Below are 15,511 nucleotides of genomic sequence, written 5' to 3' on the forward strand. Positions count from 1 at the left end.
TGTATAACGACTTCCATCCAGATATTCTGAGTTCAAAGTTTTTGTTGCAGAAAAGCTTATATTGTAGTTGGTCTCTTGTCTTGTACTCTACGGTATGTATCAGCTTATAGACTGCATATTCTAATGGTTTATCTGATGCTAGAACCTGTAATTTTACTTTTTGGATTGTGGTCTTTTCAAATACTTCCTAATATTTGTTGTGCTACATTTTAGAGGCATTTGTTTATATTTATTGGACTTTGAATATTTGAATTAAATATTAGAATCTGGAAATCCCCAAATCTGTAGCCAATTCAGATTTGCTTACATTTATGACTCATTTTGAGAAGATTTAGTTACAACGTTTTACTGTATAAATATTGTAAAATAACATAGTCCAACAAAGGTAGATTTAGGCCAAATCTTTGTATTTTTTTAAAGCTGTACCAGGGGGCTGTTCCATAAAAGACGCTAAGAAAAGCGGGGATTAAAGTCCAAAACCTGACTTGAAATAACCTAACAAATCAATCGGGACTAAAGCGGTTCCATAAACGACAATTCAAGTTCACGCAATCTGACTAATGCTATCCAGGTTCAGTGAGTCAGGATAATGTGACGTACACGCTTATTCTGAAGCAGCCCTTAATGTCGATCATGGATCAAATCGATCCACCATAGCAAACAGCGAATATTTGTGCTGTTTAACGCATTTGAAACATTGTGTTTTCCTCAGTGCATAACTGATACGTCACAGGTATATTTTTTACATCTGTAAATGTCAGAAAGCCATGCAAATATATCCATTTAGCTGTCAGGAGTGGGCGAGGCTTCTGCGAGAGAACGAGCGCTGCGGCGCGCATGCGCGCTACACAGACAGAGCAGAATAGAATACTAGCGCAAGAATTCTGAATAAAATATACATTCTGCTAAAATATTTGTTGTTGGACATTAAATGTGACACATAGAATTTTACTACATATAAATGTATTTTTATGATAGCAGCAACTGTTAATCACTAATGTGTGTTCCTCTTATCAGTTAAAATGTACTCTGATTTCTATTATAAATTTACATTTTTAATTCAGTGATTTTAACTTTTGATTGTGTTTTTATGCTTTAATGCTTTAAAGAGACATTTTAGATTGTAATGTTTTAATGTTCTAATAACCATAAAAGGTACAGCTGTCATAAATTCAGAGAGAAAGGCTGCATGGCTAGAAACTGCTGATCAACTGCATGCACAAGTAGCAACTATGTTAAAATGTCATTCGCCTACATTTTGGGCACAATACATTAAATACAGTTGGTTGTAGCCTATTTTTTATTTATTTGATTATTTAAGGTGTATTTTCTGTATACTTTTATTTTTGGACCGATAATAAATTAAACTGACTGTATGTGAGAGAGTCAGTGGTAATATCGATGCGTTCCTATTGGTCAGAGTTAGAGGAGCTCAGCTTAGCCTGACAGTTAGCCTGCTCCGGACCAGGTTAGTTTGCCAGCATAAGTTGCCGGGGTAACTGAGTTTGAACTTTTTTAAGTTTGATTTATGAAACCGAATCTACCAAAAATAAGCCTGACTAACCGAAATAAGCCTGGCTTATACTCTAATCTTGGTTTATGGAACAGCCCCCAGCTCAAACAGTGGAACATGGTGCTGGCAACACCAAAGTCATGGATCTGATTCCCAGGAAATGTAGAAACCGATAAAATGTGTACAGTACCTTAGATGCACTGCAGGTTGCTATGGTTAAAAAAATGAGACTTTGAAAAGCATTTTCAAAAACATTTATCAAAATCTTTCCAACCCCAAATTTTTTAATTGTGGCGTATATGGATAAAAGTGTGTGTCAAATGTTTGTCAAAGTCGTGTATGCTCAATTGGGCTGCATTTTTTATTTGATAAAAATACAGTAAAAACAATAATATTGTGAAATATTATTACTATTTAAAACAGCTGTTTTCTCTGTTTTAATATTTTTTATGATGTAATTTATTCCTGTGATGGTAAAACTGAATTTTCAGCATCATTACTCCAGTCTTCAGTGTCACATGATCCTTCAGAAATCATTCTAATATGCTGATTTTGTGCTCAAGAATCATGTTTTATTATTAATAATGTTGAAAACAGTGCTGCTTAATATGTTTTTGAAAACTATGGTACATTTTTCAGGATTCTTTGATGAAGAGAATTCATGAGATTAGTCAATAGAGTTGAACAACATGAAATGAAAATAGAAATCTTTTAGCATTATAAAAGTCTTTACTGTCACTTTTGGTCAACTTAATGTGTCCTTACTGAACAACACATTTTAATTTCTTAAAATCTTACTGACCCCAAACTTTTGAATGGTTATTTATCAAATATATAACAAATATATATGCATATCATTAGTAGAATGTGTTTTTCATTTTTACTAGCAACTCTCCTTATTCCTTGTCCTGAGGGTGTGGAGTTTTTTCTGTCAGTTTAACGCGACTTCCTCACCCCACAGTGAAGTGGCTCAGGCTGCAGGTAGTAAAGACGTGACACTTGGCTCTGTCCGCAGGGTTCAGCATGCAAGTGAAATGCCACAACGACCCTCTGCATTCCAGAGACCTATGAGCTATAGGCCCACCTGGCCTCCATAATATCATCTCTTTTCACTCTTTCTACCTGCTCTAGGAATAAGTTTACCCATGTTGTAGCAGTGTGCAGAGAACTTTAATGATTAGTAAGTATTTATGTGAAAGGGAGGAATAGACATTTCACAGTCCCCTGTTCTAGTCATATTCAGGAAAATGGTGAAAGATGTGAGCTGTCAGCTTACCTCATCTTCTGTGGTAGAAATAGCACAGTCAGGAATAGAGATGGAAAGAGATTTCCTTCTGTTTCCTTATGTATTTTCAGTCCTGCCCACCGATAGCCACACGGATGAACTGTCTGTTGTATAAATATTACCTGTACCACATTTCAACCGTCACATGCACAGAATATGCCGTCATGATGCCGAGGACTGTATTTCAGACAGCATTGTAAACCTAAGTAGATCATGGAGACCAATGGTGTCAACAGTGCTTTGGGAAACGCAACCCAGCCCTAGTTGGGAGTATAAGAATTTAAGGATGAAATATGTGGGTGAGTGGGCGGGTGTTTGATTGAGGTCAGAGTGTTTGAAGGGAATACATGTCAGATTACTTAGTTTACTAGTATTTACATACATTTGTTTCCAGTAAGTGTCTCTCAGATTGTACATTTATCTGTTATAATCAAGGGGTTTTCAAACTTGATGGCAAGGATGGTTCCCTTCCATAAATATAAAGGCTGCTATTTATTTTAAGACTCATTTAGGGTTCGTGCACAGAATGCGTTTTTGAATTCAACTTTGTTGGTTTTCCATTGTTTTTCTATATAATTATGCAATAAATGTGTTTGACCATTGAACTCGCGACTTGTGCAGCATCTCTAGGTCTTGCTTTTTTTATTTTTTTTATTTTAGTGAATGTCCTCTTACATAAAAAAAAAACATTATGGGTGATTTTATAAAAACAAATAAAAAAAATTACAAATTTAAATTCGAATTTACTTTGTCATTTTACCAAATCCAAAATAAACAATTAAAATATTAGCTGGAAAAATTTGAAATAATTGAAATAAGGATTAGGCCTAATTTAATACCAACTTTTTTTGCGCTGTAATTTTCCATGGACCCCTTGTGGCCACCTGGGGGTCTCCAGAAACCCAGTTTGAAAAACCCTGCTCTAATTTACTACTCTGCATGGGATCTGAATCTACTGGGGTGAATATGTCAGACAGAGAGACAGAGAAAGTGAGCAAGACGGTGTTTATTCACTGATGTCATGAGTCCTGGCTGCTTGTAGGATTACATATTGTTTGCACAATGTAATTAATAGTGATTGGGTCTTTTCCTTCAGCTATAAACATGAGGGGTCATTTTAGGCCAACGATATCTTTAATCTGCGAGCAACTAGATATCGAGACATTTAGTCATTTGGCAGACGCTTTTATCCAAAGCGACTTACGATTGGGGAATACAAGAAGAGATTCATCTTGAAGAGGCAATCAGACAGAGGAAGTGCTCGTAACACCAAGTCTCAGTCATTGTTCAAATAAGTAAAAGCTAGCAAGGGAAGGAGAGAAAGATAGAGGGAAAGATTAAGTTTTTTATTTTTTTTTATTTTTTAAGTTTAGGATGAAGTCAAGTAGTGCCGAAAGAGATGAGTTTTCAGTTGTTGCTTGAAGATTGACAGGGATCCAGCATTCCGGATAGGGGTGGGAAGATTATTCCACCAGCCAGGAGACATTGACGTTTCTCAGTTTACCTTTAACTCTTTGAATTGTGTGTTATTGTGTCAAGGCCTTTCTAACCTTTACACATTGACTATTCAGGTGGAAAGCTCATCGAGAAAGCTTATCATTCTGGGATGATCAACCCAAATCGACAATGGCAGAGACTGACCCACAACGGCCCCATCGCTCAGTTTGACTACCAGATCCGGGTCACCTGTGATGAACACTACTACGGCTTTGGCTGCAACAAGTTCTGCCGGCCACGTGACGAGTTCTTTGGACATTACACCTGTGACCAGAATGGCAACAAGACCTGCCTGGAAGGATGGACGGGTCCTGACTGCAATACGGGTGAGCAAGTAGACTGTTTTGCATTTATGTAATCCAAAATACAGTAAAAACAGTAGAATTGTGAAACTATTATTGTAATGTAATGTGTGTTTTATTTTTAATATATTTTAAAATATTTTTTTTTCCTGTGATGCAAAGCTGAGTTTTCAGTAGCCATTACTCCAGTCTTCAGTGTCACATGTCACTTCAGAATACATTCTAATATACTGATTTGAAATTGAAGTGAAATGTTTTGTAAAAATTGTTGACTCAAATGCTTTCAAACAGTTGCCATTTTAGGAGGCTGGTGGGTGAGGGTAATAGTTTGGAATAAGCCGTGAACAGAGAGCGCAGCACCCGAAGCCTGACGACAGGACTCAAATTAGAGTAGGATTCAGTTAGGCTGGACAGGCATTTGAAAGATTCCCGCCCCATACATTGCCAAAATGTTTTCATGGGTGAACAGGGGACATTGTGGCCCCTGGTATATCTTACAGCGAGGATGGGTAACAAACTTACTCTCATTCATCCTTTCCCACTCTTTCTGTTTTCCAGCGATCTGCAAACAAGGTTGCAGCACCGAACATGGATCTTGTAAGAAACCAGGTGGCTGCAAGTGAGTAATCTGCAATATTATTCTATATTTTGGTGGCATTTCCTGCAAAAAAAAGTACTATACGCTGTCACCAGGTTTATTTTGTCCTCAACTTGGCTCTTTAACATTTTGAGGCAAGCCTTATTAAAGTGTACAAGCTTTCACTGCAACTAGAGGCTCATGGTTAAATCTTGTTAGAATCCATGTGTCCTGCTTGACCTATCAAGGTCTGATAGTTCAAGCTCTGTTTCTGGTCCACAGACAATGAAAGCACAGATTACTGACATCCACCTCCAAATATCCCAACATGGTTGGCGTTTAGCAGTGAAACGGTGTCAATAAGGCCATGTTGTAAAGACAACTGAAGCACAAAGCTATTTTTAGCCATTTTACTTTTGTCTGGCGAGATGTTGAAGCCTTATCTACAAACCATCATCTGCCAAGTTCGATCTTTAATTGGGTTTTAAAATGCACTGCTTGTTTTACTAATGATGTATGAATTTGGCCACAGGGGAAGAGAAAGTTATGTGTTTCTGTGTGTGTTCGTATACAGCGCAGTGATTTATGAGTGCATAATAAATACTTTTCTTCTGTTTTATAACACTGATGCACATAAAAAGTATGTCAAACTAACTGGCTTGTTTAATGTGTAATAAAAAGTGTTTTATTCTATTGTGTTGTTTCCCTAGAGAACAGAATTTGAAGCAATTATAGAAAAAAATTATCCTTCCATAGCAGCATGTTTTCCTTGACATTTTCGTAATATGTACGATTGCAGCATGCATGGAAAAAATGCATAAACAAGGCTTTCTGAAGTTATTTGCTTCATCATAAAGGAATGCACCATGTGTAACTTATTTGAGTTGAGTAGGGCATCGAGTTAATGAAAATTGAATTTCTTGTGCAACAAACTGATCTTCTATTAGTTGGGGCAAGTCCCCGCAGGTTTTGCATTGGGCTTTTTCTGGTTTTTCATCGGTTCGTTATAGGTGTTTGCATTTTTATTTGGTCAACAGACTGACGTTAGTGATGCTTTGTTACAAAGATCTTTTTTGTTTGAGTAATTCTCATCATTGTACCATCTCTGAAAACGATCAAGGCTGGAAGTCTACGGAATTCAATGTATACTAAAACCTCAGCTCTTTGTTACATTTGGCATGATTATATCCCATTACCTATTCATCTCTCATTGAAAGCTTGCCAGAACACACAACCATGCAATTGTGTAACTGTTGTAACAAGAGCTCTTACTGTGCTAAATTGGAACCGCCGAGGCCTACGGTCGAGGTGAAAATGTTACTCAGCCATGCTGCTTTAATGGCATCTTTTTGCTTTAATATCATTCAAAGTCACTTCTAAGACATTGCTGATGTAAAATAGGGTTTTGTGAATGTTTCTCATAGTCGAAATCTTCTCGCACGTTTAAAAATAGTTGTCTTTAAACACAGATTAGAGGTTTCCTCAACTAAAGTGTTTATTTTTACAGCTGAACTGCCGCCTCAGGCTAATTGTTTTCTTTTTTCCCCGGAGGGCAGTCTGCTTTCCTGTGGCTAAGCGCTCAAGTGACTTAGTATCTCATCTGAATCCTTCTTTAAGGAGCAGGTTAACGCTTAGGCTGTTTAATTGCTGCCATCTTAAGGGGGAAGTGTAGGGGAGAGCTATTGCTGAGCTGTTTTGGAGATGGCTTTTAATAACAGGCTTAGAGATATTCTGTGGCTGTAGATCTGACTCAGTTTTTTCGTTCCCTGGGTGGAGAAAGGCTACATGGGGAACAGGAGTGAGAATGAAAAAGAACCCACCATAAATATATTGGCCAATGGAGCAGTTTACAAACACAATCCCCCACCCAGACGGTCCGAGCAGTTCTGGGGCCAAGCCGCTCTGCTTTTGAGACAGAGTGTCCTGCCACAAGCTAATGTTAGTCTCTCTAAAAGACCCAGTGGAGTTTTAAAGCTGCTGTTTGTTGTTTGCATGGCTTGGCATTAAATAATCAGACAATAAGTTGTCGGTGGTTCCCTTTTCCCAGTGGACTGGAGCGAACTTTTAAAACAGGGTTTATGAAAGGGTAATCTTTTAGCATTGAACGCCCTGAAAAACAACACTTTTCTCAAAGTTTTGATAAGTACTTTGAGAAAATGATTGCAAATTATGCTTTAGAAAAGCACTACACATTGTTTTTGTGTGGTGTTGTCGTTATAAACAGAACATATTACTTCAGCCCTGACGCCTCTGACGTGAAATGATAGAAAATTGTTTTGCACTGTTAATTTCATCATAAAACACGTTGTTATTCATTCTGTCCATGATAACTCAACTCAAATGATAACTTCATCTCACTCAAATACATTCAGATGCAAAAGCCTCTAAGTGCCGTCTGATATTATTTATCAAAATTTGCTTATATTTATGTTCAGTTATTTCACTTTAATTGCACATTATCATAACTAAAATGTTATTTGTGTTAACTCAATTTGTATGCCATTTTATTTAGAAATAAAAAAATGGGTAAAATGGAAAATCAAACTACATGAACTGAACTACATGTAGTGGGCATTTTGGTCTCAAAGTTCAAAATCAATATGATTAAAACAAAACAAAACAAAAAACTATAAAAATTAACACTATCACTAAAAATTCCTCTGGTATATATATATATATATATATATATATATATATATATATATATATATATATTGTCATTTAGTGAAACTTGCAGTTGTTAGTAGTCATTTAAAAACCTTGCCTTTGTGTCTATTTGTCTTTTTCAGGTGTCTGTATGGCTGGCAGGGTCCATACTGTGATAAGTGCATCCCTCACCCGGGCTGTGTACACGGAACCTGCGTTGAACCCTGGCAGTGCCTCTGTGACACTAATTGGGGTGGACAACTCTGTGACAAAGGTAAGCATGTGTCAATTTTACTTTTTCTGTCTTTTATTCTGTTTTTGTTTCCTAACATTCATAATCCTAACATACTAATCCTGTTCTTATCTCTCAGATCTTAACTACTGTGGAACTTACCAGCCGTGTCTGAATGGAGGAACGTGCAGCAATACAGGGCCTGACAAGTACCAGTGCTCTTGTGAAGATGGCTACTCTGGGGTCAACTGTGAACGAGGTGAGTACGTCATGCTAGCCACATTTTCAAACATCAAACTAGAGTCCGGGTTGGTTTGCAGATTGTGGCCAAAAACGTCCAATTAGTCAGGAAAGGTCTGTCCGACTGACATGAAAATGTCAGTATTGTGCTTTCTCAAGTGTTTGTTTTCCTGTTTCTTTGTTTTTATATCAACTAGTTGATCTCCTTATTCCATTTTAAGGTTTACTTTTTGTATTTTGCATTTAAATATGGTGTGTTTCAAGTTGTCAAGTTTCATCAAGTGTGCACTTAATGTAGCAATGAGTGCAAAATAAATGTCATTCTACTGCAATGAAATATCTAAAGCATAAAACACTGATGCATCGGTTAATGCACATTTTGAATATGAGAGTTGGATCGATGCACTGCATTATAAAGAATCACTTGATGCACTGTCAAAAATAAATGGTACCTTTTAGGGGTAGTCCCTTTAAAGGTGTGGGTTTGTAGCTTATCTACTCTTAAAAGGTGCAAATTACTAAATTAGAGTTGTATATGTACCCTTACCCTACTATGAACATTTTACGGTAAATAAAGCAAACATTTATACCTTAGAGACTTGTTTTTGAGTGTGTGTGTGTAGCAGTAGTGCCCAAAAGTTTTATCATCTTTCCCTGTTTACGATTCTGAAACATAATGACAGTGTAGCTGCTTGAAACTTGATACAAGGAGCAATTTAGATACAGTCGTTTGAATTTGATCGTCTTGTTTAATGAATCTTAACAGTCATTATGCGCTGCTTTCTGTGTTTCTGTTGGCACGAGTCCATTTTATACATAATGCCATTTTGTTATTGACACCAAGTCAAATTCTGCAGCAGTGTCATTGCATTCTTGTATAGCTAGATGGAAAAGGGTGTAGAGAGCCTATGGGGGATCAGACCACGGGCCTTAACTGTCTACAGTGTCAGGAAGGGCGCCCAGGTCTGCTAATCCTCTGTTATGATATGTCCTGCCAGTGAATCTCGTCTGTTTTGACAGTCAGTGGTTGGATGGGTATAGTGATTAAATCTGCCAGATGGACCGTCATGGCTTTTTTCCTCCCCATCCTCCTCTCGGATTCATATAATCCAGATTCAAGCCCTCAGGGTGGTGACAACCTCCTGGGGCAGTGAAATCTTCCCCTATCCAAACCATTGGAGAAATCGTTCAGTCTTAAACAGGAAGATAAAAGCTTTGCTAACTGTTAAGTTAATGGGGTCAGTCATGCGACTATAGTGCAAAGGTTAGATCAACATATTCCAGTCAGATTAGAGCTATGTTTCACCCCGAAATAAAAATTGTCTTTATTTTACTCATCCTCATGTAGTTTCAAACTTTCTTTCTTCTCCTAAACTAATTTTTGCTTCAATATAATGATCATATGGTTTCACAAGAGAGTTTGAAACATGAGGTAAAGCATGAGTAAATAACGACGGATTTTGATTTTCAGGTGAAAATCAATAAAAACTGTAAACAAGTGATACTATATGCTTGCGTTCACAGCTGAACACGCCTGTCTGTCCAACCCTTGTGCGAATGGAGGGACATGCAAGGAGACCAGTCAGGGTTACGAGTGTCACTGTGCAGTCGGCTGGAGCGGCCCATCATGTGAAATCAGTAAGAAGGCACACAAACACACTCAGAAGAAGATATCCAGCAAAACTTGATTTGTCTAACCTGCTCTGATCTCACAGATGTGGATGATTGTACACCCAACCCATGCAAACATGGAGGCACCTGTCAGGATTTGGTTAATGGCTTCAAATGTACCTGCCCTCCTCACTGGACCGGCAAAATGTGTCTGATTGGTGAGAGATTAGTGAAGCAATTTGAAGTTTGACTTTCATCATGCTTTTAACTAGGAGTTAATCACAACATTTATTTTCAAAGATGCCAATGAATGTGACGACAAGCCATGTGTGAATGCCAAGTCATGCCACAATCTGATTGGTGCATATTTCTGCGAGTGTCTCCCAGGCTGGATGGGTCAGAATTGTGATATAAGTGAGTATACCAATCTCTATTTTTCTTTTTATCTCTGTATGCGCTTTTGTAGATTTCTATCTAGAGTTTTTGGCTTAAAAATTCATATTTCTCTCACATATTTCTCTCAATTTCAGACATAAATGAATGTCAGGGTCAATGTCTGAATGGAGGAACTTGCAAGGTAGGAGATCTTCTGATGTTTTACTATCAATGTACACTACTGTTCAAAAGTTTGGGGTTAGAAAGAAATTAAAACCTTTATTCAGCAAAAGTGACAGTTAACTTTTATAATGTAAAAAAAAATCAATTTCAAATAAATACGTTCTGTTCATCAAACATTTCCACAAAAATATCAACATCATGCGATCATGTGACACTGAATTAATGCCTGACAATTCAGCTTTGACATCACAAGGATAAAGTACATTTCATAATATATTAATTTAGAAAACAGATATTAGTAATAGCAATAACATTTCTACTGTATTTTTGAGCAAATAACTGCAACCTTTGTGAACTAGAGACTTCTTTAAAAAAAAAAAAAATCATCTTACTAACCCTAAACTTATGGTAGGGTAATATTCTGTTGTTTCATTTAAGCAGGAGGGGGCTGGCATGTAAAGCGGCCAAGTACTGCTAGTTAGTATGTGATGTTTAGTGATGGGTTTATCTGAAATCGGATATAACTGAGAACAAGTGGAATGTACAGGTGGAATGTACAGGTGTGCTCAAGGATATCCCTTTTAATTGCTTCTGACTGCTTCAAACAAAACTCTTGAGTCATTTTCTAAGGCTTAATGCCATGAACCTCTCAAACTTTGACAAATCCAGTGACTAGTTCATCTCCAGAAGGGCTTATTGTTGAAGACTAGAAACTGTAAACATCCAGAGCAGAAACATGGATGTGCATGTTTACAAAAAAATGTAAGCCTTCTAAGCTGAACATTTATTTTGGGGGGGTTAGTGCCAGGAAAGTATGCCCATGATTATGGCACAGAGATTATTTTACCTTGGTCACTGCACTGAGTTATTGTAGCTTTTTTTTTTTTTTTTTAAATAACATTCTAGCTCTCATCTTTGACAGGATTTGGTGAATGGTTACAGCTGTCTTTGCCCTCCTGGCTATTCGGGTGAACACTGTGACAAGGACGTGGACGAGTGTGCTAGCAGTCCCTGCCTAAATGGTGGCCAGTGTCAGGATGAAGTCAATGGATTTCAGTGTCTGTGTCCTGCCGGCTTCTCGGGTCAGCTGTGTCAGGTGAGAGAAAGTCCTGTTTTCTTTCCTGACTATTGATATCTTTGTATATAAAATACTTGAATCACATTTACTGTATATACTGTATACTTATTTTTGAACCTCCCCAAAAAACCCATTTTTTGGAAATGGATCATAACAATCTGGTATCATTACTAGGGGTGGGAATCTTCAGGTACTTCACGATCCAATCCGATTCCGATTCTGGGAGTCACGATCCGATCCCAAAATGATTCTTGATCTTCATTTTTTCCCCCAATTAATTCTTCTGCTGTACAAATACATCTTTACAACTTTACATCTTAACCAAAATGGCTGTTTCTATGCTTTTTGTTTATAGTTGGAATCTCTGTGTGTCAATATGCCATCTTAAAAATAGGGGTGAATCTTGGTTTCACGATTCAATTCAATTATGATTATCATTATCAACTCAATATCACAAAGCGTCACATTCTGTTTTCAATATTACTGCACGTCTAAATTTTCATATAAATTTTAAATCAAATTTATTTTGTGCAAAATGTACTTTATTTTTTATTATATAAGCAGGCTAGTTTTAAAAACAATTACTTATTTAAAATAAGTGTTCTTTAAGGATCCGAAAGTTTACAGACAATAGTTTTGGGTTTTTCTTTTTTTCCTTCAGCATTATTGCTGTTTGATTATTACTGACGAGATCATAGACAGTTGCAGCTTTAACAGGCTGCATTCAGACTAATGCACAGATCTATTTCGATATATCAGATGATTTGTCCTGCTCTGAAAACATAACTGACTGTGTTTACATCAATTTCGTATAAAAGTATTTGAAAATGCAAGTGCATTTAACCACAGCCGCAATCGAGCTTCAGGACAAACACAAAGCGCACGTCTGTCAGTGTGCAAGTTTCGTGCATTTAATAGTACTGCATTCCAAACGGCATAAATGAAAGCATATCTAAAGTAAAACACGACGGGTGGAAGCACACACTGTCAAGCAATGCGCACGTGTCTCACACACTGTAAAAAAAAAGAAAGTTGAGCCAACTTAAAATTTTAAGGCAACCAGCTTCAGCAGATTTTTGAGTTTTCTCAACTTGTTGTTTTAAGTTTATACAACAAAAATTTGAATCTCCTACAAAAATAAGTTGAGAGAACTCAAAAATCTGCAGAAGCTGGTTGCCTTAAAAAAAAATTCTGTGCAATGAAGCCCGCACGCACACATGCCATATGTGGGGGAAAAAACAAGCTCAGAATCGTTGAAGAGAGAATCGTGATGCATCGGAGAATACATTTTTTTTCCCACCCCTAATCATTACTGAGTCGACCTCAGCTAAAAATAAGACTCGAAACATACAAACCTACAGTTAAACTATTGCTAAACTGGACACTTAATGCACCAAAAAAAGGAAAATAAATAAATCGCTCCCATAAAGATGAAGTTTATTAATATAAGTTTTAAACGGTATAGCAGAATTTTGACATTTCTGTTAGTACACACTATTGTTCAAACGTTTGGGGTTGCTAAGCTTTTTAATGTATTTGAAAGAAGTCTCTTATGCACTTGGATAAAAAAAAAAACATCAAAAACAGTAATATTGTGAAATAGTATTAGAATAACTGTTTTCTAATATATTTAATATATTATTTATTTTTGTAAATTTTCAACAGCCATTACTCCAGTTTTCAGTGTCACATGATTCAGAAATCATTTTAATATGTTAATTTGCTTTCAAGAAACATTTCTTCTTATTATTAATGTAAAAAACAGTTGTGTTGCTTAACTTTTTTCAGGATTCTTTGATGAATGGAAAGTTCAAACAGCATTTATTTGAAATATAACATTATAAATGTCTTCACTCTCACTTTTGATCAATTTAATGCATCTTAGCTGAATAAAAGTATTAATTACTTTAAAAACAGTTTATACCTTCATCCACCCAGCTCTAGTTGTACCCTGAAGAAAGAGAGAGACAAAGAAAGACAGGCTAGGTTTGAGACAGGCAGGGTTTGGCTAGCTCTTTAAAATATTCTCCTATTTGTTTTTATTCTCCTGAGCGTTTTGGTGCGCTTTTTCCTGGCAGACGCTGTGTCGAGGCTGTTGAGGGTTGCTCTGTGTTTTCTAAGAATCCAAAAATGCCTGGATATCATTTTCCCCTCATCATTGAGCTCTCTTTTCTCCTCTTGTAAATCTTTCTCTGGTGTAGCTGGATATCGATTACTGCCAACCCAACCCATGTCAGAACGGCGTGCAGTGTTTCAACCTGGCCTCGGACTACTTCTGCAAATGTCCCGATGACTACGAGGGTAAAAACTGCTCTCACCTGAAGGACCATTGTCGAACCACATCATGCCAAGGTGAGAAATCTCAGTCTCTGAGACGGATCCCGTCTCGGTATATCTTTGTAAACCGCCCCTAAAACCCAGAGTAAGCTGATCTGCCAGTTGCAAGCCATTGTTCAGCTGCTGAGTAAAACTAGATTACAGGCCCGTGGACTCTCCCACCACCTTCAGGAGGAAAGATGAGGAAAAAGAACTCATATTTTGTTACATGAGGCTTTTTCAGCCCATAGTAAGCTATTTGACAGTAACCTCCCTGGACACACAGCTCACATACACAGTCTCCTAAACACTTTCTCCATTCCCAAATCCTCCTGAACGTTTGCCAGTTTCTTAACAGCTCCGTGTGTGTTCTTCGTGGTAATGACTTGGTGGGATTCTCTGCCTTGGATGTTTAAAAGTGTGCGCGTGTGTGTTAGAGGAGGGGCAAACCCCACACATAGATAAGCCCATCAACTTTCAGGGCTTATGTGCATGAAATGGCCTTCTCATACACTCTTTCTGCAAAAGTAGATGTAAAAACTTAGAAAGTCAACCCATAAATATTGAAATAAACTGGAAGAATGGGTAATGTGGGTTTAGTGTAGATTTTGTAGGTTTTATTATACAATGAACCCAGAGTTTTAACAGTTGGCTTTCTGTCTTTCCTGAAACTTTCACAGTGATTGACAGCTGCACTGTTGCTGTGGCATCCAACAGTGCATCGGAAGGGGTGCGATATATCTCCTCAAACGTCTGTGGTCCTCACGGACGCTGCAGGAGTCAGGCCGGAGGCCAGTTTACGTGCGAGTGTCAGGAAGGATTCAGAGGCACCTACTGCCATGAGAGTAAGACTAAACATTATTATCGGATTATAGGCACGCAACAATATTTTGGTTATTTTCATTTTACGGACTGGTTTCAAAATTCAAAATACATTTTTATTTTTATGTTTAAAAAACTAAAATCAGTTGTTTTAAATGATCCGTGTGAATTTACACATCATAATGTAATAAGTCTGATAAATGATTATTCAATACAAGATTTGCTAAAGGTTGCTGCATTTAACAGTGTTAAGTTATTAGTGTTTTTGAAAATTAACTTTAAGTGCGCTTTAGATGACAGCAAAGGTAATCTCAGTGTAAAAGTACAGAAAATGAGCTTGCACAATTAATATTGCAATAACAACCAATCAATATCAGTATCAACCACAATGAACAAAATCATTAATATCGGCTGATAATCAACCGATTTATTGTGCATCCTTATCTATAAATTTTGTGGTGTCTATGGTCTTTTCTCAGATATAAACGACTGTGAGAGTAACCCATGTCGCAATGGCGGCACTTGCATCGATAAGGTGAACGTTTATCAGTGCATTTGTGCTGACGGCTGGGAAGGAGTTCACTGCGAAATCAGTATGTTCACTTGAATAGATTTTTCTCTGCTTTTGTTAAATGTTTGTGCTTCTTTAAGCTTATTTTCTTATTCTTTTCTCCCCATTTTTTAAGACATTGATGACTGCAGCTTGAACCCCTGCCTGAACAAGGGAACATGTCAAGACCTGGTGAACGATTTCTACTGCAAATGTAGAAATGGCTGGAAGGGAAAAACCTGCCACTCCCGTAAGACTATTATGACCCACCCAGTTTGCTGAGT

At 37.3% G+C, this 15,511-nt stretch overlaps 1 protein-coding gene across 1 annotated transcript in view; it reads left to right on the top strand.

Annotated features, from left to right (window-relative positions):
- The window catches only part of jag1b (jagged canonical Notch ligand 1b), a 35,471-nt gene that overhangs the window by 10,270 nt on the left and 9,690 nt on the right, over positions 1 to 15,511 (top strand). The window contains exons 4-16 of the mRNA XM_079437155.1: positions 4,370 to 4,621; positions 5,156 to 5,216; positions 7,964 to 8,094; positions 8,192 to 8,311; positions 9,817 to 9,930; positions 10,008 to 10,121; positions 10,204 to 10,317; positions 10,434 to 10,480; positions 11,384 to 11,557; positions 13,741 to 13,891; positions 14,536 to 14,700; positions 15,157 to 15,270; positions 15,364 to 15,477. Coding sequence (XP_079293281.1) covers positions 4,370 to 4,621; positions 5,156 to 5,216; positions 7,964 to 8,094; positions 8,192 to 8,311; positions 9,817 to 9,930; positions 10,008 to 10,121; positions 10,204 to 10,317; positions 10,434 to 10,480; positions 11,384 to 11,557; positions 13,741 to 13,891; positions 14,536 to 14,700; positions 15,157 to 15,270; positions 15,364 to 15,477 — 1,671 coding nt within the window. The remainder of the gene's footprint in view (positions 1 to 4,369; positions 4,622 to 5,155; positions 5,217 to 7,963; positions 8,095 to 8,191; positions 8,312 to 9,816; positions 9,931 to 10,007; positions 10,122 to 10,203; positions 10,318 to 10,433; positions 10,481 to 11,383; positions 11,558 to 13,740; positions 13,892 to 14,535; positions 14,701 to 15,156; positions 15,271 to 15,363; positions 15,478 to 15,511) is intronic.

This window comes from Barbus barbus (assembly GCF_936440315.1).
Source record: "Barbus barbus genome assembly, chromosome: 16".
NCBI lineage: Eukaryota > Metazoa > Chordata > Actinopteri > Cypriniformes > Cyprinidae > Barbus > Barbus barbus.